Source organism: Mustela nigripes, chromosome X (assembly GCF_022355385.1).
Source record: "Mustela nigripes isolate SB6536 chromosome X, MUSNIG.SB6536, whole genome shotgun sequence".
NCBI lineage: Eukaryota > Metazoa > Chordata > Mammalia > Carnivora > Mustelidae > Mustela > Mustela nigripes.
In genome coordinates, this window is record NC_081575.1 from 112,827,053 (window position 1) to 112,850,314 (window position 23,262).

Below are 23,262 nucleotides of genomic sequence, written 5' to 3' on the forward strand. Positions count from 1 at the left end.
AGGGACTCGATCCCAGGATGCTGGGATCATGACCTGAGCCAAAGGCAGCTGCTTAACCAACTGAGCCACCCAGGCGTCCCTAAATTTCATTTTTATTTAAATTCTGGGTTTCAGAAGATCTTTATATATTCTAGATACTTTTCATTGTCAGTTATTTGTAATATAATATGAGAAGATACATGCAAATATCTTCTCCCTTTTGCCTTGTTTTTCACTCTTCTATATACTATGATATTTTTCTATATGTTAATAAATAAAAATTCATTTAATTTATTGGTTTGTTCCTGGGGCGCCTGGGTGGCTGAGTCTGTTGAGCGGCTGCCTTCAGCTCAGGTCATGATCCTGGAGTCCTGGGATCGAGCCCCACGTCAGGCTCTCTGCTTGGGTGGGGAGCCTGCTTCTCCCTCTGCCTGCTGCTCCCCGTGCTTGTGCTCTCCTTCCCATTCTATCTCAAATAAGTAAATAAATAAAAATCTTTTTAAAAAATGTATTGGTCTATTCCTTAAAATATGAGTAAGAGTTTTCTGTCGCTTCTTTTATAAACTGTCCCAGCTCAAGATCGTGAAAGTGTTCTATTCTTGTAGATGTTTTGTTGTTTTGCTTGTTGTATTGATTTATCTACACCTGGAGTTGATTTTCATATGTAGTGAGATGCAGTTGCATTTTTTTTTAAAAATGTGGCTTTGGAAAAGAGAAAAAATAGAGCCAAAATCCGTGACAGAGAATATCATGAACATTTGGGAAGCTCACACTTCACTGAATCATCCTGCGGTAATAATTATTATTTTAAGCATTTATTAAGTGCCTGTTGTTTGCCAGAAACTGCTCTAAGAACTCGCCCTGTATTAACTGCTGCAGTCCTATCTGTGAGGTAAAGACTGTGATTATGCCATTTTTCAGATGAGGAAACTGAGGTACAAAGAAGTGACTTGCTTGACTTGAACTTACTCAAGGTCAACCAGCTAGAGAGCGTTGCCCAAGAGATTCTAACTTACACAGTTGGGCTTTTGCTGTGACTCAGCTACCAAGGTCCAGACAAAATGAGTGGCTCTTTACTCACCATTACCCACCCAATCAGCAGTACCGTGGACATATTGGTAAATAAATCCAAGACTTGGCAAATAGGTTTAAAAAAAATAACAAATTTTGAAAAATTTTAAATAAATCTTCCCAGTTTGAAAATTGTAGTGTCTTTTTCTAATCTGTCATTCTTAGGAGAGAACAAATTAAATTGATAGTGTAAAGTAAGAAATGTTCTAAGAATTTAAATGCATTTCAGCTTTGATGGGGGTTTTTGTTTTGTTTTGTTTTGCTTTTCATAGTTGCAGGTCCTACTTAAAAATCTCTTTTCTCTTGGGGCACCTGGGTGTCTCAGTCAGTTAAGCCTCTGACTCTTGAGTTAGGCTCGGGTTATGATCTCAGGGTTGTGAGATCGAGCTCCATGCTGGGTATGGAACGTACCTGCTTAAGATTCTCTCTCCCTTGTTCTCCCCCCCCCATAAAAACTTTATTAAAAAATGTTTTTTCTCTTAGGGCATTTATGGCATTCTCTGATTATTTCAGGTTTCTATTGCTTTCTGAACCTTTATTTAATCCTTAAAGTTCTATATATATTTTGTTTCCCAATTGTCTTGGCCTTAATCTAAGTTCAAATGCCTAAATCATTTCTATTTTACAGCCCTTAAGTGTAATTTGATGATTACAACTACATATTTCAATTATTATCTGGGTTTTTCTGAGCAATTAAAAACCAGTCGTGAGCACTGTATACTTAGAGATGAGAAAAAAGTCTGTCCAAATAAAACTAAGGAATGATAGTAACATGTATTATTTGAGTTAAAAATGATCACATTAACATATCTCAGTGGTGGGAAAATTTCACTATAGACTTAGTCTGTAAAGAGCGGGAAGCTCCTGGAGGATTCTAATGCTTTTTTTTTTTTCTTTTTTCTGTTTTATTAGCAAGAAGTTAATCAGCAAAGCTTGTCCTCCAAAGGGCTAGGCTCCATTCTGGGCACACAGAAGGCGGTCTTCATTCCAGAGACCTTGTGTTGCTAATACATTTCTTACTCAAAATGTTAAATTTTATTCATTTCTTAATTTTTCTGTTAGTTTCTGGTGCAGTGAATGTTCAGTATTCTCAATGGTGGCCCGAACTGTAGGGGAAGGTTTTCCTTTAGGTTGTGGTTCTTCTTGGTAAAATATGAGCACTTTAGAGATAGCTCTTAATGGTGTATGCCCGTGGCTTAAAAATATAGACTGTAGTAAGATCATTCTTGAGTATGTAAAGCATATTCTGAGTATATGTTACTCCAGAAAGCCAATTATCTCAAGTATCTTTACCTTGGTACCATTCTTTGCAATATCGTTGGGCATTTTTTCATGGTGTCACCAAATGTGATAAAATGGGCATTCTCTTGTTTTCTTTTGCTAGAATTCCTACGAGGTCATAGAATAATCTACCTCTTTTCCCATCTCTTTGGCAGAGCTGTAATGTTGACGACCCCTCTCGTGGTTTGCTTGTCCTTATAAGATAGCGGTTCATTGCCCGTGCTTGGCGAGTTTGTAGGTCTAGTGGGCTGCCAGCTGCTGTATGATCAGAAAGCTCACCGTATGCCACCAATCCTAGACCGCAGTGTTCGATGGGACACAATGTCCTAAGTGCTATGGGGTTCTTGATGAGGACAGCAGGAATCCATTCTCTACACTCTGTGAAATGACGCTGCTGAGCTTTGTTCAACCTATACTGTAGTCCAAGAGACCAGTTGGCTTGGAGTTGAGGGTGGTGCTCTGGGGACCGTGGGCCCATCTCTGTGACAAGGACCCTCCTCTGGCCTGTCCCAGCTCATCAGAAGCATGGGTAGCAGCCACTGCAACCTCTTGACCTATATAAATTCAGAGGAGAGGGGAAAGAGAAGGAAGGGACAGGAACGGGGAACCTTGCGTAGATAACCGTGACAACATCGAGCTCACGCACATGTACTTAGACGCATGTATACGATACAGATATGTGTCTGTTTAGACCAGGCACACACTGTCACTGGGTCAGCGTAACAGTCGTGTCATACGTATTATGTCCTTATTTTACAAACCAGGAAACTGCCTCAGATGGGCTAACTGTCTGCTCCTGGGTCTCCCTGAGGGTCTCTTGCTGATTTTTAAACAAGCATTTCCTGCCTGTGACTTTGTTGCTTAGTTGCCTTGTTTTCCATGGTACCACAAGGTCCCTGTAAGGCTGTAAGGCTGGCTGCTGCCTTCTGCTTCCTCCTTCCCCTGGAGGGATTTGCTGCGTTAGAATGAACGGAGGAGGGAGGACAAGCGGAGAGGCGACAGGACTGGAGAAGTAGGTCCCGGCTGAGAGGCGTCTGTCTGCCAGGGCTGGCGTCTGGGCGGGTTGGGGAGACCAGCGAGCCACTGAAGGGTTTTAACTGAAAGGTCCCGTTAGCTGTGTGAGGCAAATGGATTGAAGGCAACCAGGGGACTTCTCTTTCACTTATAATTTTATCTGTAAAAAGAAAAGAAAAATAAGAAATATGGCAACACGTATATTTATTATTTCCTCCTTTGTGCTCTTCTGAATTTAAACAATTAAGACCCTGAAAAGGAACTCTTCTCTAAAGTTGAGGAATGAGGGATGCTTGGGTGGCTCTGTCGGTTAAGGGTTTGCCTTCAGCTCAGGTTTTGATCCCAGGGTTGTGGGATTGAGTCCCACATCAGGCTCCCTGCTCAGTGGGGAGCCTGCTTCTCCCCCTCCCGCTTCCCCTGCTTGTGCTCCCTGACAAATAAATAAAGGACATCTTTTAAAAAGTAAAGTTGAGGGATGAAACAGTTTTGTCTAAGGATGAGGAAACATCAGACAAACCCAAACGGAGGGACATTCTACAAAATAACTGGTCTGTGCTTTTAATGAAAAGCGTTGAGGAAGTGTTGTCCGTGCAAGGAGATTCGATGTGGGGACTAAATGCAGCCTGAGACCCAGGAGTAGAGCCTGGCCTGGGCTTCTGTTTCAGGGTTTGTGTGGTTGGTTGGTTGGTTTTTTGTTTTGTTTTGTTTTGTTTTGTTTTTTTGTTTGGCATAAAAGGCATTATTGAAACATTTGGCCCAATTTGGATATCTGTGTATTTTTTTTCATTGGTATTATATCAGTTTCATAATTGTTATAAATATGTTTATGTAGGAAAATAGCCTTATTTTTAGGAAATATATCCTGCTAAAGAACAAAAATTGAACTGAGTAAATCTGAGGATTGAATTGGCTTTATTTGGGAGTTCAGGATTGAGGCAGCTTCCCATCTAGTAAGTAGACAGGGGCTCCTGGGAGTTGTACAAAATGGAAGATTTTTCTGGGGCAGTAGAAGGATGGGGCAGGATGTTAGCGAAAGAAAAAGGATTATTTCTGTAAGGGCCTATTCAGCCAGAGCAGCCCCACCCCGGTTGAACTGCCATTTTGCTGTACAGCTTAAATTGATCTTGCCCCCCCCCCGGGGGGGGGGAACTTATTTAAAAGCAAGTCAGGGAAACCAGTCCCAGGTAAGAAAGTCCAAGTACAAGGGTGGGTCAGGCCAGGTGGAGGTATTCAATCAGTGGGGGGCGCATACTGTCTCCTAGCTACCAAGGAGTATGGGCCGTGCCCTTTGGGAGCCTTTTGGTGCCAATCCTAACCAAGGTGTGATAAGCTGGTTCAAATGTCTACTAGGGTAAATTGTAATTCATTTGGTCACCTAGTATCACTGTGGAGTTTCCTGTGTGTATTACAATCTCATTGGCCACCTGTGTATGGCCAGGCCCAACCCCAGGGCCTTTGCTCTGTAAAAGTTAGTCTGGGAAGCAGGGAGGGGTCGTCCTCTCTGGAGGGGCACCCCTGGCCAGCGTGTTTGACGGCCAGGATGATTCCTGATGCTTGGCACAAGATAAAGCTTTGCTTGACCTTCGCTTTGTATCAGTCTCACTCCTTTCATCACGGACCCATTATCGGGGTACCCAATTTGGGGGGACCCAACATTTCCATTCTGGATACCTTCCTTTTTGTGGGAAGGGACTCCTCTTCCAAAGGGTTTTTATCATGCAGATGACCTCACCAGGCGTGGTCAGGGCATTTCAGGGAAACTCTTAAAAGGTCACATTTTAGGGAGAAGTTCAAAGTTGTAATTAAGGGGCACCTTAAGGTGGCTCAGTCAGTTAAGTGTCTGTTGATTTCAGTTCAGGTCAAGTCTTAGGGTCATGAGATTGAGCCCCATGTGGGGCTCCAGACTCAGTAGGGAGTCAGTCTGAGAACCCTGCATATTTGTCCGTGCGCACGCTTTCTCTCGTTCACTCTCTCAAATAAATTAAAGAAGTTGTACTTAAGTCTTGGCTTTCTGTCTTGGGGGACAAATGACTCCATTTTGGACTTCTTTTTTTTTTTTTTAACAATATTGAATTATTTCAAAATACAGGGATATCATATCTGTAAACCTGTTCAAATATTTCAGAAGACAAGATTTACGTATTTCTAGAAAGAATGATGAAGCATATTGTGATAACGTGTAAGCTTTTAGAGAATCTGGGTGGGGGTATATGGTAATTCTCTATATTATTTTTGTAACGTTTCTGTATTCTGAAATTATTTCAGAATAAAAATTTAAAAAAGGAATTTGCTTAAGTGAAGAGGGGGAGGAGACGATCAGGTGGGTCGCCTTGCATCCCAGACCACCAGGCTTGAAGTCCATGGGGAGGGAGCTACTTCCCCAAGATGAACTTAGAGCCATGGAGGGGTAGGGGAGTTGTCCTGAGTGATGTGGTTTGAAGTGGGCGGGGGGAGTTGGGAGGCAATGGCCAAGAAAGAATCCTTGAGATGTCTTCAGTGCAAAATGGTGGTTTTATTAACGCCCGGGGACAGGACCTGTGGGCAGAAAGAGCGGCACTGGGGTTGTGATGGGTGACTGATTATAGACTTTCAAGTTGGGAAGGGGTTAGGGATGGCGTAAGTCTCCAAGGAATTTTGGAGACAAGATGTCCAGGACGTTGAGGGGGCTAGCTGTTGTTAGGAAAGGGTCATTTATTACCATCTAATAAAAACTCAGTCATGAGACCCTTCAGATGTGTATCAATGGGCAGTATGCTTGGAGGGTGATTGCCAACATGTATCTTGGTGTCGGGGGAAGTAGAGATAAAGGAAGTTTCTAAAGGAATTTTTAAAAAAGTGATCCTACTTTGAAGGAGCAGGAGGCCGGCTGAGGACAAAGCAAAGGCTGGCGCCTGGCACCCCCCCCCTCGCCCGCTCCCCTCCACAGGTGTAGCATCCCTCAGGCACCCCGGACTGCCATAAAACCATAAATAGTTAACTTGCAGAGATCACAGTCCTGCAAGGTAGGAGTCTCCCTTGGTTTGCAAATGTCCTTGAGATTTACAAACAAAGAAGTTACCTTATCGATAGCCCAATTTCCAGGGACACAGAACTCAGTTCCTCAAGCCCTAATGTCACCCTCCCCTCCATGAAAACGGAAGGAAGGAGGCGGAGGTAGAAGGAAAAGTAAATAAAGTTCAATTTCTTCTAAACCTAAATCTCATTAACAAGGATGCTTGATAGCAGGAATGTAACATTCCACCAGGAGACTCCCAATTGTCTTTATTTGATAGTAACTAAGCCTTCAATATCCTGATAGTGCTTTTTTCCGCATGCGTGGGCTAACCGGCCAGTTCTGCTTCTGTAAGATTGCTTTGTCTGCTTTCGCGTGGGGTCCCCTGACTCAGTTCACTGACGCCAAGTATGCCTGTTCAAACTGTCAATCAATCAGCTCAGCCCCACCCGAAACTTGTTTGTACCTGTCTATAAAAACCCTGTACCGACCCAGCTCTGGACCTCTCGGCGTTATCGGCAACGAGCAGCGCAGAGGTCCAGGTTCGAACCTGCAATAAACGACCCTTGCTGATTGGCTTTGACTCACGTCTCTGGTGGTCTTTTAAGGTGGGGGTAATATTCAATTGGCATTTCAACTTAACCTACCATATCCCTGAATCGATCTCTCTCTTTTTTATTTATTTACTTATTTATTTATTTATTTTTTAAAAAATATTTATTTATTTGACAGATAGAGATCACAAGTAGGCAGAGAAGCAGGTAGAGAGAGAACGGGAAGCAGACTCCCCGCCAAGCAGAGAGCCCGATGCGGGGCTCAATCCCAGGACCCTGAGATCATGACCTGAGCTGAAGGCAGAGGCTTAACCCACTGAGCCACCCAGGCGCCCTTCTAAAGGAATTTTTAAAAGTTAAAGTAGACTTATAGGATCCTGAGGGTCAGGGTAAGATTGTCTCTTGCCTTGGCAAAGTAGTAACAGTTGAGGCAGCTGAGTTTCTAGAGGAATGTCCCTCTGCCTGTTTCAAGGACTTGTCCGTGGGCTATAAGTATTAAGGACATTTTTTTTTCCCTTGTGCCTCGGTTTCCCACATCCCATGTATAGGGAGTAGCTGCAAAATTCACTGAAATAAGGAACTCTCCGGCTCAGGCAGGAGGAGAATGAGCTGGATTAAAGCAAGGAACGCAGGCCAGGAAAAGTTCTCACTAGGGACACTGGCAAGAATTAGGAACCGCCCTGGGAATGAGAGCAGAAGGCACAGAAAATGATTTTCATATTTAAAAGTCTTACTTTTTTTTTAATGTTTGACTAAAGGAAGCCCCACTTACATGTGGTGCTGATTAAACCGTCCTACGGGGCCAGAGGTGAAATGAGACCTCTGTCCCCTCTTCTGTCGTGGCCTGAGGGAGGGGAAGAGCTTCCCAGCTGCCTGGACCCAGTAGCTTGGAGACCCGGTTGGTGGAAGAAAGGAAACTATAGGGCCTGTGACCCTATATAAAAATGGGGGGATGGTATTAATTCCTGGTGCAGGACATAAAGTTGGGGGGAGGGAGCAGGGAAGGATGAGCAGGACCTAAAATCTTACCAGAGAGCGCTTTGCTGATGCAATCCTACTCTTGCAGAGAAGGAATTCTAATAAAAATGTGCTGGTTCTTAAACATACAGGAAGCGTTCACACAATTGGACTTTTGTCTCACTGTCGTCAGAAGAAGGCAGAGAAAGAAGTAGTGGTGAGACAAGAAAGGAATACTGCAAACTTGGATCTCAGAGATTGTCTCCAAAGTACTAAAACTACTTCCCGGTTTATAGAAGGAAAATGTGGGACACCGTGGGGCGGGCGGCCGCAGGTGAGCAGTGAAGGGCCAGTCCATCGTGGGAGGGCTCTTGCTGGCTCAGGGCAGCCCTTACTGCTTGAGGGGGTAGTTTCAGGTCCCATCAGGGGGTGCCCTGCCCTCACCGTCTTTTGCCTGAGCCAGGAGACAAGTTGGAAAGAATGGAATCAATTAGAAAGTTTGAGGACATAACATAGGTAGTTGGAAGCCCTCTTTAAGGTTGACCAGGGGCACGTGCACTTGGACAACATGTTAAAAGGAAGGAAGAAGGGACGCCTGGGTGGCTCAGTTGGTTGGACGACTGCCTTTGGAGTCCCGGGATCGAGTCCCGCATCGGGCTCCCAGCTGCATGGGGAGTCTGCTTCTCCCTCTGACCTTCTCCTCGCTCATGCTCTCTCTCACTGTCTCTCTCTCTCAAATAAATAAATAAATAATCTTTAAAAAAAAAAAAAAAGGAAGGAAGAAAGGCAATTCTCGCCCCCCTCGCCCCCCTCGCCCCCCTGTTTTGACTCCATTCCCTCTAATGCTGTGTGCCTTCCCCCCAGTAACAGGAATTTTGTTACTGCTGGTGAGGATGGGCTCCGCATGCTAATAGAAGACTTTTGCAAGGGGCAAACATAGGTGAAGGCACTTACTTCATTGACCTGGCCATGACTTTGAGTAAATGTTTGATCCTTCTGGATCATGTATAAAGATAAAACAGAAAACAGGCCGATGGCAATTCTATGTGGAGTAGTTTTCTGTTCAGAGGGTGAGTAGGAATGAAGCACAGAGGTCAGAGAAGAAATGAGATTAGGAGAATCACAGTAAACCTCAGTCAAAACCCAGTTGAGCAATTGAGAGCTTTGAGGTTTTGTCAAACTCAGAAGCCCTTAATTTTTTAGTACCTTTCCAGCACAAAGAGGGGCTTCGTTGCGTAAATTATGACGTGTCCTTCCACTGGAATGCTTTGCAGTCTTTCCTGAGGATGAGTTATTTCTCTGTTTTGACATGGAAAGGTATTCAGAATAGAACATTGAGTTTGTTCATGCTTTTAAGCAAATGATATATAGCACTGAAAACATAAAATATCAAATTGCTAACAACAATATGGATGTCGGGCCAAGGATGAAAATTTCAGAAAGATTTTCAATTTAGAGATTGTACACTTCCAAGTCTTAAAATATGTTTGAAATTTATGTGTATGAGTTTTTTTTTTTTTTTAATAATCAGAGAAACACAGCGAAGATGTTTGCACTTTGAAAAATCAATGTAAACAATGTTCAGTGGTGGATTTTTTTTTTAAATAAAAAATCAGCGAGGAAAGAGGTTTTGTTGCAGAATTACGGTTCGCATCAGGCCCGGTAGGACTGGAGCGGCCGAGCCGTCATGAGGAAGCAGAGAGGCCGGGCCGTTCTGTAGCAGAGCCCGGCCGGCCCCGATAACACACGTGGAAGTGGGCTGTGGATCATTGGCCTGGGCTTCCTGCATCACGAACCTCCCTCCGCCAAATTGCACAACTCACGCATTCCAGCTGGGCCTTCTTCATCCCAGTGACTCCGCCCACAGCGCATGTGCGGGAGTGAGTGTTGTTGGCTACGTGCATGGAGACTGAGCTTGTGGGTCCGGACAGGACGTAAGGGAGAAGGGGGGGGGGGGGGGGGGTGAGCCATCAGCAAGTCAAATTACTTCCAGAGGCCTTCAACTGGAGCTGGTGAAATCTCAGAGAGGAAAAACTGGGCAGTGCGAGGGTGAAAAGATCTCCTCTGGCGTCTGCCTAAGTGTCTTGGTTTGTTTCGCCATCCGTTGGATTTTCTTAACCAGACTTCTTCACCAGATGTCGAGTGTTCTCAGTTACACCTTCTCTCGTGTGTGTTTCAACCCGCCTGGCCTCGCATCTGCAACCCTGGAGTATATGTCATCCCCCGTGATCCTTCCACACCTGCCTTTGCTTTGTTCCTTGTGTCACCACGGTGACTCACACTGGCTTCAGTCTGGGCCCTGCCCTTCCACCGTGAACTCTACCGTCCCACATCTTCTCCTCTTCCACTGAAGGCACACAGGTGATGTCCTGCTTCTGTTTTGAGTTTGCCATTCCTGGATTCAGGTCTCCTGGTGGCCCTGAAGCATCCCTACTGGGTCATGGGTACGAAGACCCATGGAAAGCAAGTGCTGCCTGGCACTGGGAAAGCAAGAGGCAGGTTGTCTGTGGTTCTGAGCTCGTGGCCCCATGGGTCACAGTGGGAATCTGCTGAATGCTGTATGATCTCACAGAAAAGCACACACACTTGAAAAATTGGGTATGTAGTTCCAGCAAGTGCACAGACCATCTGAACCCCACGTGTACCCCAAAGATTGTGCATCCCCAAATCCCTGGAACTGATCCTCCATTTTAGGATAGATGAAGAGGAATGAATTCACTAGAGACTCAAGTACAACTAAGTACAGTGTGTTTCTAGAATTTTCTTCACACTTGAAACTACCTGGATATACAATGAACTAAAGATAAGCCAGACTGGGGTGTTGCGGTTATTAGCGGGACGTTAAAACTGGAGGGGACGGTTTGTTAATACAGCTGTTGGCATATGGCTGTGTAGTTGGAGGAGCTGTATACTGTCTACTTGGGTGGATATAAAACATGGTGGGCCAAATCCTTTAGGTTTAGGGGTACATGTATACGTGTGTCCATGCATACATGCATGTGGGAGTGTGTGTTTTTAACAGCTCACAGAAGTTTAAATTTTAACCGTGCGTCTAAGAGAAAATAAAGGATTTCATCTCAATTTATCTTTCATATCTGTTAGATGTTTTTATATGTCCTAGAGATTGGTTGAATATATTATTATATCTTTGTTCCTTTTGGCATTATGGACACTAACCTTTTAACATTGCTGGTTCTTTTTCAGGATGGACAAGCTTCATTTATACCGTATCTGGAGATGTGTATATTGGTAAGTGATGACGATGTTGTTTGGATTCAATTGCACTGTAATTTGAAGGACTGAAGGGGGAGAAAGCAAGATGAAACCTCTCATGTCTTCCACTACTGTGCTGCCTTCTTGTCCAGCACCAGCCCTCTCTATATCCTAGTACGTCCCGGCAAGCCCAGGGCAGGGCATGTCTCAGCTTCCAGCATGTTCGGTGAGGGAAGGGAATATGAACACATGACAGCCACCATTTTACTGCAGCCTGTGTGTGGATGTAAGGTCCAGGCAAGATCATGTGGGTTGACATTCTTGTTAAGAGGTTGGCGATCTCTGTGCTGATAGACGGATGGGGCTCTCACGGGCTAAGGGGAGCAGGAATCTGTCTCCTGGGAGGTGGACGGAGGTGAATTTGCAGTCCCAGGTGCCGCTGAGAAATCTCGAAGTTGGTCTTCTCTTATTTTAAGGGTTGTATATGTTGCTCTTGCTGAGGCTAGTCTAGGACAGCCATTTCAAGACTCAACCAACTGTCATTTTATAGATGACAAAAGTGAAGTCTAATGGAAGTTATATAACTTGCCACGATGATGCCTTGGTGGACCTGGGACGAGAACCAGGGACTCCCCAATCCTGTTCCCATGCCGCACTGCATAATCTTTGTACAGTGACAAGTCGGCAGCTCCGTCATTGAACGTGTCTTTCCAGGTCCACCTGTAGGCTGGCTCCTGCTGCATCTGTCCCCACCCGCCCTGTCATCCTGGAAGCGGCACAGGGGGCAGGCATGTCTCTCTGTGGGCCCGACGGAACACTGCTGTCGCAGATGCTCTAGGTGCCCTCCCCATACCCCCAATGCCTCATCTCCACGGTGCCCACTGACAACTCCCAGCTCACCGGGGGTATCTGTGTCTCATGGCCTGAAGCGGTCTCTGAAATGGGGAAGGCTGCTCTCTTTGCCCCAAACAGGGCAGGATCGAGGTGCTGGGGGACTGACATTTCCAGAAGCTACCTCATCCCTCAGGTGGGATAATGGAGGGCTGTGTGTTGTGAGGCCTTTCCAAGCCTCTCCCCATGGGCTGATGTCCCAGCCACCCACAATGGGCACGGGCTTGAGAGCACACTCTTCTTTGTCCTCTTTCCCTGACCTAACTCTCTCAGTTCCTGGACTGTTGCTGCCTGTGTCCAACTTTGGGTAAATTCCTTGCCCTTAAATATGCATCCCAGACAGTGCTGCTGGGAAAACTGGAACTAAGAGAATCAGCCTCCCCCGCCCCCTCCCTGCCCCTCACGACAGATGTGTACCACTCAACCTCACAGAGCCCCTACATGGCCACCTCCTGGGGTGATATAGCCCGGACTGCTGCCTTATTGATAACATCTGCTCCGAACTTGAAGACGACCGACCTCTTAGAGCCACTTAAACCATTCTTCATAATCTCTGAAAGAGTTCAGTTGCCTCAAGTTACTCTCCTGGAAAATAGTGGTAATACAAATCCATGTATTTTGATTTTATATAGTAAAAATGGCCTTAGTTCCTCTTTCGCTGAATAGCATTTCAATTGTGGGTCAGAAGCAAAATTCATTTCTTTCAGCATTTGAAAAAACATGAGAAAAATTAGTACTATCACAAGTGTCACAAGTAAACTCTATTAACCGTCTGAAGGAGGCGAAGCATCAACTGCTTTAAGAGCTTTAGAAAATCTTGAGTGTCACAACATACTTGATACATGTGGAGAGTCAAGACTGGTTTTTGTGGCAGTAGTGCCCATTAATTTAGGATTTCAAGAGGAACAAAATAACCTGCACAAATGGAAAGTAACAAAGCGAGCATGTGAATTCCGAGGTGGTAAGGAGAGCAGAAATGTTTGTGTAGAATGAGAAAAGGCAAGGACAGCACACTTGTTATAAAGGCCAAGATAATGAATACTTTCAACTCTGAGGACCAGACATTTTCAGTTGTCAAGGACTTTTTCCAGCCCTCCCCGCACAAAAGCAGCTGCAGTAATCCAGTAATCCGGAAGCCCTTGTGGTGGCCACTGAAGCTTGAATTGCGTGTCTTTTTCATGTGTCACAAAATGCTATTGTTTTGATCCATTTCAGCCATCTACAGAGGTAGAAAACTTTCTTAGCTTCTGGACCGCTACAAAAGCTCCTATTTGATTTTGGTTTAAATGGTGGTGTGAAGGATGATGTGGAGGAAAAGGTTAACAAATAATCTTCAAAACCTGTTTTTTTATTCGGAGTATCATTGACGCGCATGTGACATTAGTTTTAGGGGTACCATGTAGCGATTCAACAGGTCTGTAGGTGACGCTGTGCTTGTTATGCCCTCCAAAATGGGTCCGTGTTGAAAGGAGCGAGACTGATACAAAGCGAAGGTCAAGCAAAGCTTTATTTCGCGCCAGGCATCAAGAATCAAACCAAACCTTCGGGGTTCGGGGCCACACCTCTTACAAGAGAGGGCGACCCTTCTCTGTTTCACAGACTAGCTTTTAAGGGCAAAGGCCATGCGGTCGGGCCTGGCCACGCACAGGTGGCCAATGAGATTGTAACACACACAGGAAACTCCACAGTGATGCTAGGTGACCAGTTGAGTTACAATTTACCCTAGCAGACATTTGAACCAGCCTATTACACCTTGATTGGGATTGGTGCCAAAAGGCTCCCAAAGGGCGGGGCCCATACTCCTTGGTAGCTAGGGAGACAGTATGCGCCCCCACTGATCGATGTCTCCACCTGGCCTGACCCACCCCTGTATCTGGGCTTTGTTACCTGGAGCTGGGGGAAGGGGACCAGGGACAGTTTAAGGATTAAACAACGTTATTGATTTAACCTTGATGGAAGCCTCTTGCTAAATAGGTCCTTACAGCGCTCGCCACACTTGGCGCTCCCAACTGTCGCCATCCAACACTATTCTGATATCAAGGCCTGTATTCCCCATGCTGTGCCTCCCCCCACCCAATTTTTTGATTGATTGATTGATTGATTGATTGTGAATGCTGTGCATTTCATCCCTGTGACTTAGTCCTTCTATAACTGGAAGACTGTATACCGCTTGCTTCCCTTCACCCATTTTGCCCATCCCCTCATCCTCCTCCCTTCAAAACCTGTTTTTAAGATTTTGGGGAGGGGGGCGCCTGGGTGGCTCAGTGGTGAAGCATCTGCCTTCAGCTCAGGTCATGATGCCAGGGTCCTGGGATTGGGTCCTGGAATTGAGCCCCCGCATCAGGCTCCATGCTCAGCAGGAAGCCTGCTTCTCTCTCTCTCTCCCACTCCCCCTGCTTGTGTTCCCTCTCTTGCTGTGTTTCTTTGTCAAGTAAATAAATATAATTTTTTAAAAGATTTTATTTATTTATTTGACAGACAGAGATCACAAGTAGGCAGAGAGTCAGGCAGAAAGAGAGGAGGAAGCAGGCTCCTGGCTGAGCAGGGAGCCCGATGCGGGACTCGATCCCAGCACCTGGGATCATGACCTGAGCCGAAGGCAGAGGCTTAACCCACTGAGCCACCCAGGCGCCCTAAATATAATATTTTTTTAAAAGATTTTATTTGAGAGGAAGAGAGCGCCTGTGCGCCTGTGTGGGCAGGAGCAGGGGAAGGGACAGAGGGAGAAGCTCCCGGCTAAGCAGGGAACCCCAGGTTGGGCTCCATCCTTTTCCCTGAGCCGAAGGCAGAGGCTTAACTGACTGAGCCATCCAGGCGCCCACTCAAAACCTGTTTTCATCAGTAGTTAGAGCCCTGTTTCCTAGCAGACCTTTAGTCCAAGAACTTAACAAGTGCAAAGCTCAACAACTGAAGGGGTAAGAATGATCTGTACATCCCCTTGTTTTACTTGAGAAGCCAGGAGTTTCCTGAGCCATTTCTAGTCACTGCCCTGGTCCCCTCTCATGACTATGGGCCACTAGTGCAAAACATCTGGCAGGAAATGGGGTAACAGTGTGCAGCATTGGAGCGGACTTGCATCTGTCCGGGGTAAACTGGACGGTGGAGAGAATCCAGCTCACATACTGGCCTCTGGGGACTCTGCTTTAGCCAATCAGTGACTGGCCAAATGATCTCATTTGAATTTTATCTTCTTCCCCTCCTCCTAACCCCCCCCCCCCCACCGTGGAGATGTTAATGAGAAAAACAAAAGGGCAAGAACAAATCGCCAGAGGCAAAAAGACAAAGCCTGAAAGCTCTTAAATATGTACTGATGTATAAAATCTATAAGAGAGAATCCAGAAAACGTGTTCTGAGACATTTTTATCTTGCTTTTAAAACCTGGATGACACCAGCAAACCACAGATGGCAGGAACCAATAAGCAAGTAATTGTCTTTTCCAAAATGCCACGCACCTCCGTTCTGTTGGAATAGATGTTACAAGTGTGCATTGAGCTGGAATAAAGAGACTGCCATTTGGGTTGAGAAAGTAATCAGGGGAGATCCCATAAAATGGAGATTCAGGTGGACTCAAAATATTAATTGATGGCAGGAAGTTCCTAAAAGACAGATATTGGTAAGTTTTGAGTAAGGACAGGTGGAGGTTTCAACATGACAGATTACTGGAGTGAGATCTTTGACAATCATCTTCTACTGAGGCATCGAGTCCTTTGACCAGCCCTCAGCTGACATTTGTGCAGTCAGTAGATGATAAAAAGAAAAAGAAAACAAAGAAACTGAAAACCACAGTCAGAAAGCTAGTAGATGCCAAGTAAACTGGAGCTGAACCCCTTCCCTGGCGCTGAGATGAAAATGACATTAGACATTAACACAGATCAAAGGGTAGAGGAGTTTATATCCTGTAGCCCTCTGGCATGGGATGGTTTATCAGCTTGGATGTCAGTCTCCTAGAGGGACCAGTATCACGTATACTGTTTGGCTGAGAAAGTATATTTAGAAATCTAAAAATATTTGTCTGTGGTTATTGAAATGACACCTAACTGGCTTATTATGAAGGTAGTGAAATGTTTCAGACTCACTTAAGTATTTATTCATGCTTAGTTTGTGCTCAGCCCTTTGCTGCTGGTTCTGGGTGGTACTAAGTTTGACACGGACCCTGAATCTCGGTAAAAGGGGAGCAATGCTAGAAGCCTTCCGAATTGACCTCCACTCACCTAGAATGAACTGGACTGAGCAGTGTGTTCCTTCCACGAGGAATACCTTGCATGAGGTGCTTTGAACACCCAGGATAACGGGCAACCCTGGTCTGCTTGCCCATTGCTACTCCCTGCAACCAAATTGAGCTTTAAAGGCAATTGTGATTGCAATGAGGCACTTTAATTAAGCTATATGTAAATTAATGAAGTAGGTATCAAAAGAGTTGGACTCCTTGGCTAAGCGTCTGTCTTCAGCTTAAGTCCTGATCCAGGTCCTGGGATGGAGCCCCAAGGTCAGGTTCCCTGCTCAGCAGGGAGCCTGCTTCTCCCTCTCCCTCTGCCTCTTCCCCTCCCCATGACTCCCCATTCCTGCGGTCTTTCAAATAAATAAAATCTTTTAAAAAAAAAAAGAAAGAAAAGTAGGTATTTTTAGAACTCAGCCAAATGCTTTGTAAAAGGGAATTGCTAAAAAAGAGCTTTTGAAAGAAAGAGAATGGGGCAACTAGTAATCTAGAAGGATTTCAGTGGTTGCAGTCATGTACGCTTTCGAGAGACAGGGCTTCAGTCCAATCAGCCGACCCACCTTGACTGTATTTCTAAAAACTGGCAAATGTATGCACATTTGCGCTTTAATTCAAAATGTTGGAGGCAGTTGACTGTCTCTTCCAGTTAATGATCCTGATTGCATCAGATAAGGGGGCTTCCATTGTACACACAATTGAGGAAATCAGACTCTTGTGGAAGTGCCATCACTAGCACGGGCATCCTTGTAAAGACAAGAGAAAGGAAATCAGGCATATGGGGGAAAGTTGCCCAGCGATTAATCACACACTGAAACCGCGGCACTAACTTGAAAATATGTATTAAAGTATTTTGCCCTTTCAGGACTGTTTCGGCAAACCAAACTATTTGCAGTTCAATTGTTTTCCAGTACATCTTCCTTCACTGCCCTCTTAGAGTCAACATTCTTGGCGAAGCTTCTTGATGGAAACTATTTAGTATCTGATTTGGCTCTGGTATAATTGAAAGTAGTCAAACACAATAAAGTATATTTTCTTTGCGACTAATTTTAGGTTCAAGAGATAACCAGGTGGGTGAAATAGCATAGAAACGATAAGATGACAGAAGCAGTCTTTGTTTTCGGGGATCCTGTTTTAAACGTTTCCTAAAACAATATAGAAGCTTAAGGTACGGTTAGAATGACCTGGAAACCTGACTCCAGCATCTACAATGAAGGTCAGCCATAAGCTTATGGCTTCAGAATCAGCACTATGATTCCTCCCCTTGAGCGGCAAAGAAGGTGGGTGGAAATGGTGTTCCAAATAAAGTGACGATTGGCGTTCTTAGGAAAACATGAACTGTTTGTTTCTAATTTTGCGGTTGCTCATAGACCCAGGAACACCCCAGTCAAGCGAGCTCCCTTGCGAGGAGGTGCAGAGGAACCCAGTTCTGCATTAGTGGAGAGTTGTCCCTCGCCAGCCCACTCCATAATGACAGGAGACGGGCTGTAGAAGTTGTTGGGGCTTCTGTTCAGTGGGACATTCTAAAATGTTCCCTCTAAAATGAGGGGCCAAGAGTAGACCTTGTGGGTAACGTATTTGGGTGTTTTGTATGAATGAGCTGAAGATAAAAGCACCCTTAATCAAATGCTTCTTCATCGCACAGTTAAAGATATGACCCAGTTCTAAGTAAGATTATTCTTAGACTCCCAGACCTCTGTTCTATTGCCAAATCCGTGCATGAGTAGAAAGTCCGCGGTGGCCTCTCATTCAGTTCCATGGCCCCTGCTGACCTAAATCATCAATAGAGAAAGGACCTTTAGTGGTGCGTTGGGCCAACTGTCACTGGCTGGAGGGGGCCGAATGTGCACCTCTTGCCTGACCTCACACCTCACATTGGTAACTTGAAATTGGCCACAGTGGGAGCCTTTACGCCACGGAAATGAGCATGTACTACAAATTGGGTTCATTCTTCCACTCTTGCCTGAAAGCCAGTTTTATTTTTTTCAGTTAAACATTTTATTCAGTAATTCTATTTCAAATTTACATTAATCCTTTCTTTTTCTCAAATTACTTTTTTTTAATGCCTTTTTAAAATTAACATATAATGTATTATTTGTCTAAAGGGTACAGGTCTGTGACTCATCAGGCTTACACAATTCACAGCACTCACCATAGCACACACCCTCCCCAATGTCCATCACCCAACCACCCCATCCCCGCCCCTCCACCCCCCAGCAACCCTCAGTTTGTTTTGTGAGATTAAGAGTCTCTTATGGGGGTGCCTGGGTGGCTCAGTGGGTTAAAGCCTATGCCTTTGGCTCGGGTCATGATCCCAGGGTCCTGGGATTGATCCCCGAATCGGGCTCTCTGCTCAGCAGGGAGCCTGCTTCCTCCCCTGTCTCTCTGCCTGCTTGTCTGCCTACTTGTGATCTCTGTCAAATAAATAAAGAAAGAAATAATCTTAAAAAAAAGAGTCTCTTATGGTTTGTCTCCCTCCAGATCCCATCTTGTTCCATTTTTTCCTTCCCCACTCCCCAAGCCCCCCACCCTGCCTCTCAAATTCCTCATATCAGTGAGATCATATGATAATTGTCTTTCACTGATTGACTTACTTCACTTATAATAATACCCTCTAGTTCCATCCACATTGCTGCAAATGGCATGATTTCACTTTCTGATGGCTGCATAGTATTCCATTGTGTGTGTGTGTGTGTGTGTGTGTACACCACTTCTTGATCCATTCATCTGTTGATGGACATCTAGTTTCTTTCCATAGTTTGGCTACTCTGGACGTTGCTGCTATAAACATTTGTGTGCACGTGCCCCTTCAGATCACTACATTTGTATCTTTAGGGTAAATACCCAGTAGTGTAATTGCTGGGTCATAGGGTAGCTCTATTTTCAACTTTTTGAGGAACCTCCATGCTGTTTTCCAGAGTGGCTGTACCAGCTTGCATTCCCACCAACAGTGTAGGAATGTTCCCCTTTCTCCGCATCCTCGCCAACATCTGTTGTTTCCTGACTTGTTAATTTTAGCCATTCTGACTGGTGTGAGGTGGTATCTCACTGTAGGTTTTTTTTTTTAATTTTTAAAAGGATCTTATTTATTTATTTGACAGAGATCACAAGTAGGCAGAGAGACAGGCAGAGAGGCAGGGGGAGGCAGGCTCCCCACTGAGCAGAGAGCCCAATATGGGGCTCGATCCCAGGACCCTGGGATCATGACCTGAGCTGAAAGCAGAGGCTTAACCCACTGAGCAACCCAGGTGCCCCTCACTGTGGTTTTTATTTGTATTTCCCTGATGCTGAGTGACGTTGGGCACTGTTCCATGCGTCTGTTGGCCATTTGGATGTCTTCTTTGCAGAAATGACTGTTCATGTCTTCTGCCCATTTCTTGATTGGATTATTTGTTCTTTGAGTGTTGAGTTTGATAAGTTCTTTATAGATTTTGGATATTAGCCCTTTATCTGAAATCTAGTTTTAAACATTGACTAGCACACCCCTTCTTCTGGGACGGAGGTTCTTAATCTTATTTTGTGCCATGGACCCTTTTGTAATTTGCCAAGTCTCCACCTCTTGAACAGTGTTGTTGTTGTTGTTGCTGTTTTTAATTCAATGAAACCATTAAAATGTTAAAAGCAGAAGTTTGCAGTAGAGTTCTAGGTGTGCTTCTTGGATGCCATCTGAAAGAACACCACGGAGCAGTAGCACTACTCTCCATTCTCAGCACTGATTCCCATGAAGGGTGTTTTGAGATGGCCATGGCACTGTAACAGGAGGGGAAAACACCTGTGATCTCTATTGGAGATGGAGTCAGTGGCCCAGCCAATACCACAGTGGTCGTTGGCTACATTCATGACCAAAGGAAAGGCCGATCTCAGCTCCGTGTTCATGAAAAGAAAGTTTTTGTCTGCCTTCCAGCAATTGCTCTGAGTTCTAGCCATGGGTCCTGGGACTGCACTGACCCCAGGTTAAGGACTCTTGCATGGGGCGGGGATCAGGGGGAACATGGGTAGCTCAGTGGGTTAAGCCTCTGCCTCTGGCTCAGGTCATGATCTCAGGGTCCTGGGATCAAGTCTTACATTGGGCCCCCTGCTCAGCAGGGAGTCTGCTTCCCCCTCCCTCTCTCTGCCTGCCTCTCTACCTACTTGTGATCTCTGAAATATAAATAAATAAAAATCTTAAAAAAAATTTCGGTTGGTTAGAATCCTATTTCACATTTGCAAACATCAAAATGAGCCTCGTTGCTCACATGGGTGATCTCCAAAGTGGAGGTAAAAGGGAGGCTTTCCCTCGGAAAAAAAAAAAAAAAAATTACTGTGTTTGGGCTCCAGTATTCACAAAATTCACAAATTATGTGTCTGTTTATATAATAATTCCTCAAGCTGTTGTTTTCATTTAAATAAGCATACCCAGGGTGCCTGGGTGGCTCAGTGGCTTAAAGCCTCTGCCTTTGGCTCGGGTCATGATCCTGGGGTCCTGGGATCGAGCCCCACATCGGGCTCTCTGCTTAGCGGGGAACCTGCTTCCTCCTCTCTCTGCCTGCCTCTCTGCCTACTTGTGATCTCTCTCTCTGTCAAATAAATAAATAAAATCTTTAAAAATAAATAAATAAATAAGCATACCCTAATTGATTATTCAGCTTTAGCTTTAACATGTCAGGGGGATGCCCAGATTTATGTCTCCAAATGTCCTTAAGGTGTATCCCTCTTAGGCATCTCTATGGGCTTCTCTTCCTGCTTGGAACCTTCTCTCTGTTGTCCATTTGCATGTCTTGGTTTTTTTTACCCAACTGAAAGAACCAGCCCAAATCCCAGCCTCCTGTCTCCAGCCTGTGACTATTCCAGCCCATGTGGCTTCTCCAGTCCCTACCCTCGTGCAGAAGCACTGCTGTCATCTGGTCGCTGTGTTATCACGTTCCTAGAGAGGATCCCATTGGTCTCCTCTCTCCCACTGTTGCCAGGTCCTTTAGATTCTTTCTTAACTCCGCCTCGAAAATCCATCCCACTCTCTTAGTTCACACTTTACTTGATTTTCTTCTTCCTTTTTTTTTTTTTTTAAGATTTTATTTATCCATTTGAGGTGGGGAGAACACGCATGTGTGCACACAAGTTGGGAGTAGGGGCAGAAGGAGAGGGTGAGGGAAAAGAACCAGTAGACTCCCCACTGAGCATGGAGCCTGACACGGGGCTTGATCCCAGGACCCCGAGATCCGGACCTGAGCCAAAGTCAGCAGTGTAACCGACTGAGCCTGCCCGGTGCCCCCAGACCGTAATTCAGTTTCATTGAGACTGTGACAGTAAGCCCCTAACAGGTCATCCTAATTTCATTCTTGTCTCCTCAGTCTATTCTATGCTCTGCTCCCAAAGTTATGTCCCCAAGACACAGATCTGACCATTTCAGGCCCAACTCTGTCCTCAGAGGCCCCCCACTTTATGTGGATAAACATGGCTTCCAAGTCTTTTCTTGATCTGAAGCTGGTCTCCATTTCCATCATTCTTCCCAAAGGAATGTCACAGCAGTAGTGGACGGGTCACGCTTCCCCTAGAGATGCATGTTCCCCACACCTCAGCTTCGCCAAGGCTGTTGTCTTGTCTAGAATACCCTATCCCCTAGCTTTACGTGGCATAGATCTCTGTAATCCTGCAAAGCTCTGTTCAAGTCATTTCCTCCATGACAAATCCTTAGGGCCCCTAGACCCGAATTAGCCCCTACAGCCCTGTTCTCTCATTGAACTTTGCTCATTATTTTACTGTTGTACTAGGACACAATTTCATTTGTATTTCATCTGTCGTTCTCATTATAGAAGGGGTAGGAATGTAGCCATCCTGAAGACGCCTCCCCCCAACATAGCCTTTAGAACAGAGCCTTGTTCATAGTGCAATAGCTATTTACTTACTTATTTTTCAAGGGAGTTACTCTCTGATTCTTTTATGAAGATATATTTAGTTCCTCCCAATGAGATTTGAGTTACCTGTGTAAAAGGAGCTTGAGAGGTGCCCAGCTGGCTCACTGAGTAGAGTTTGCGACTCTTGCTTCTCAGGATCATGAGTTCCATGGAGCCCCACATTGGGCGTGGAGCCTACTTAAAACAGCAACAACAACAACAACAAAAGGAATTGGCTTTGATCTTCTTTGGATTTTCTGATAGAACTAGGCACTTATGGGTGTTCCATAAATACTTGTTGGCAGGAATTAATGATAGCATTTACTAATTTTCCCAAGTATGCTTAATTCCTAGGAGGTGTGTATAATTTGCTCAAGGAAGCATTCTTATTAGCATGTAATGCCGAAGACTTTGCTTATAAATTGAACTGTTAGGCCTGCCACCGAAAGTGTAAGTGGAAACACGATGCAGGATTCACTTCCTTGTTTTTTCTGCATTGGAAACCAGCCAGTTTCAGACTTTAGTACTTACAGGTATAATAAACCAAGAGATTTACAGAGACTCCTAAGTCTCTTAAGTCTGAGGTTGAGACAAATATTACGGTGCTATGGAGTTAACCATGTTTGTAACCATGCGATAAATGTACTATAAAGAACATTTGATTTCATGGGTCATCTTCCTTGTAGGACCTGAGGATGCACAACAGAAAATAGCACCTCATCACACAGCAGTGCTGGGGGAAGGTGACAATGTCCAGGTGGAGAACAAGGTAAGTATTAAAAATCGGTAATTTTCTTAAATTGTACTTTCTACTGGTTTATAGGTAAATGCCCGTCTCCAGTGCAGCTGGAAAATGTTCTCTCTTCCCTCGGCAAAGAAACTATGCCACAAGTTTATTATTCCCTTTCATTAACCTCTGCTATTTCTTTTTTTAAAGATTTTATTTATTTATTTGTCAGAGAGAGAGCGAGCACAAGCAGGCAAAGTGGCAGGCAGAGGCAGAGAGAGAAGCAGACTCCCCACTGAGCAAGGAGGCCAATGTGGGACTCATGATCCCAGGATCCTGGGATCATGACCTGAGCCAAAGGCAGTGGCTTAACCCACTGAGCCACCCAGGCGTCCTAACCTCTGTTATTTCTATCGGTTTATTTTAAGGTTTTCTCTATAGCCATTGCTCATCTTCATAACTCACCTGAACTCTTTCTTGTTTATCCCTAGACATGTGAA

General features: G+C 44.9%; 1 protein-coding gene across 1 annotated transcript in view; it reads left to right on the plus strand.

Annotated features, from left to right (window-relative positions):
• PIR (pirin) overlaps window positions 1-23,262 on the plus strand; it is a 112,777-nt gene that overhangs the window by 77,388 nt on the left and 12,127 nt on the right. The window contains exons 6-7 of the mRNA XM_059385630.1: window positions 11,053-11,097; window positions 22,722-22,804. Coding sequence (XP_059241613.1) covers window positions 11,053-11,097; window positions 22,722-22,804 — 128 coding nt within the window. The remainder of the gene's footprint in view (window positions 1-11,052; window positions 11,098-22,721; window positions 22,805-23,262) is intronic.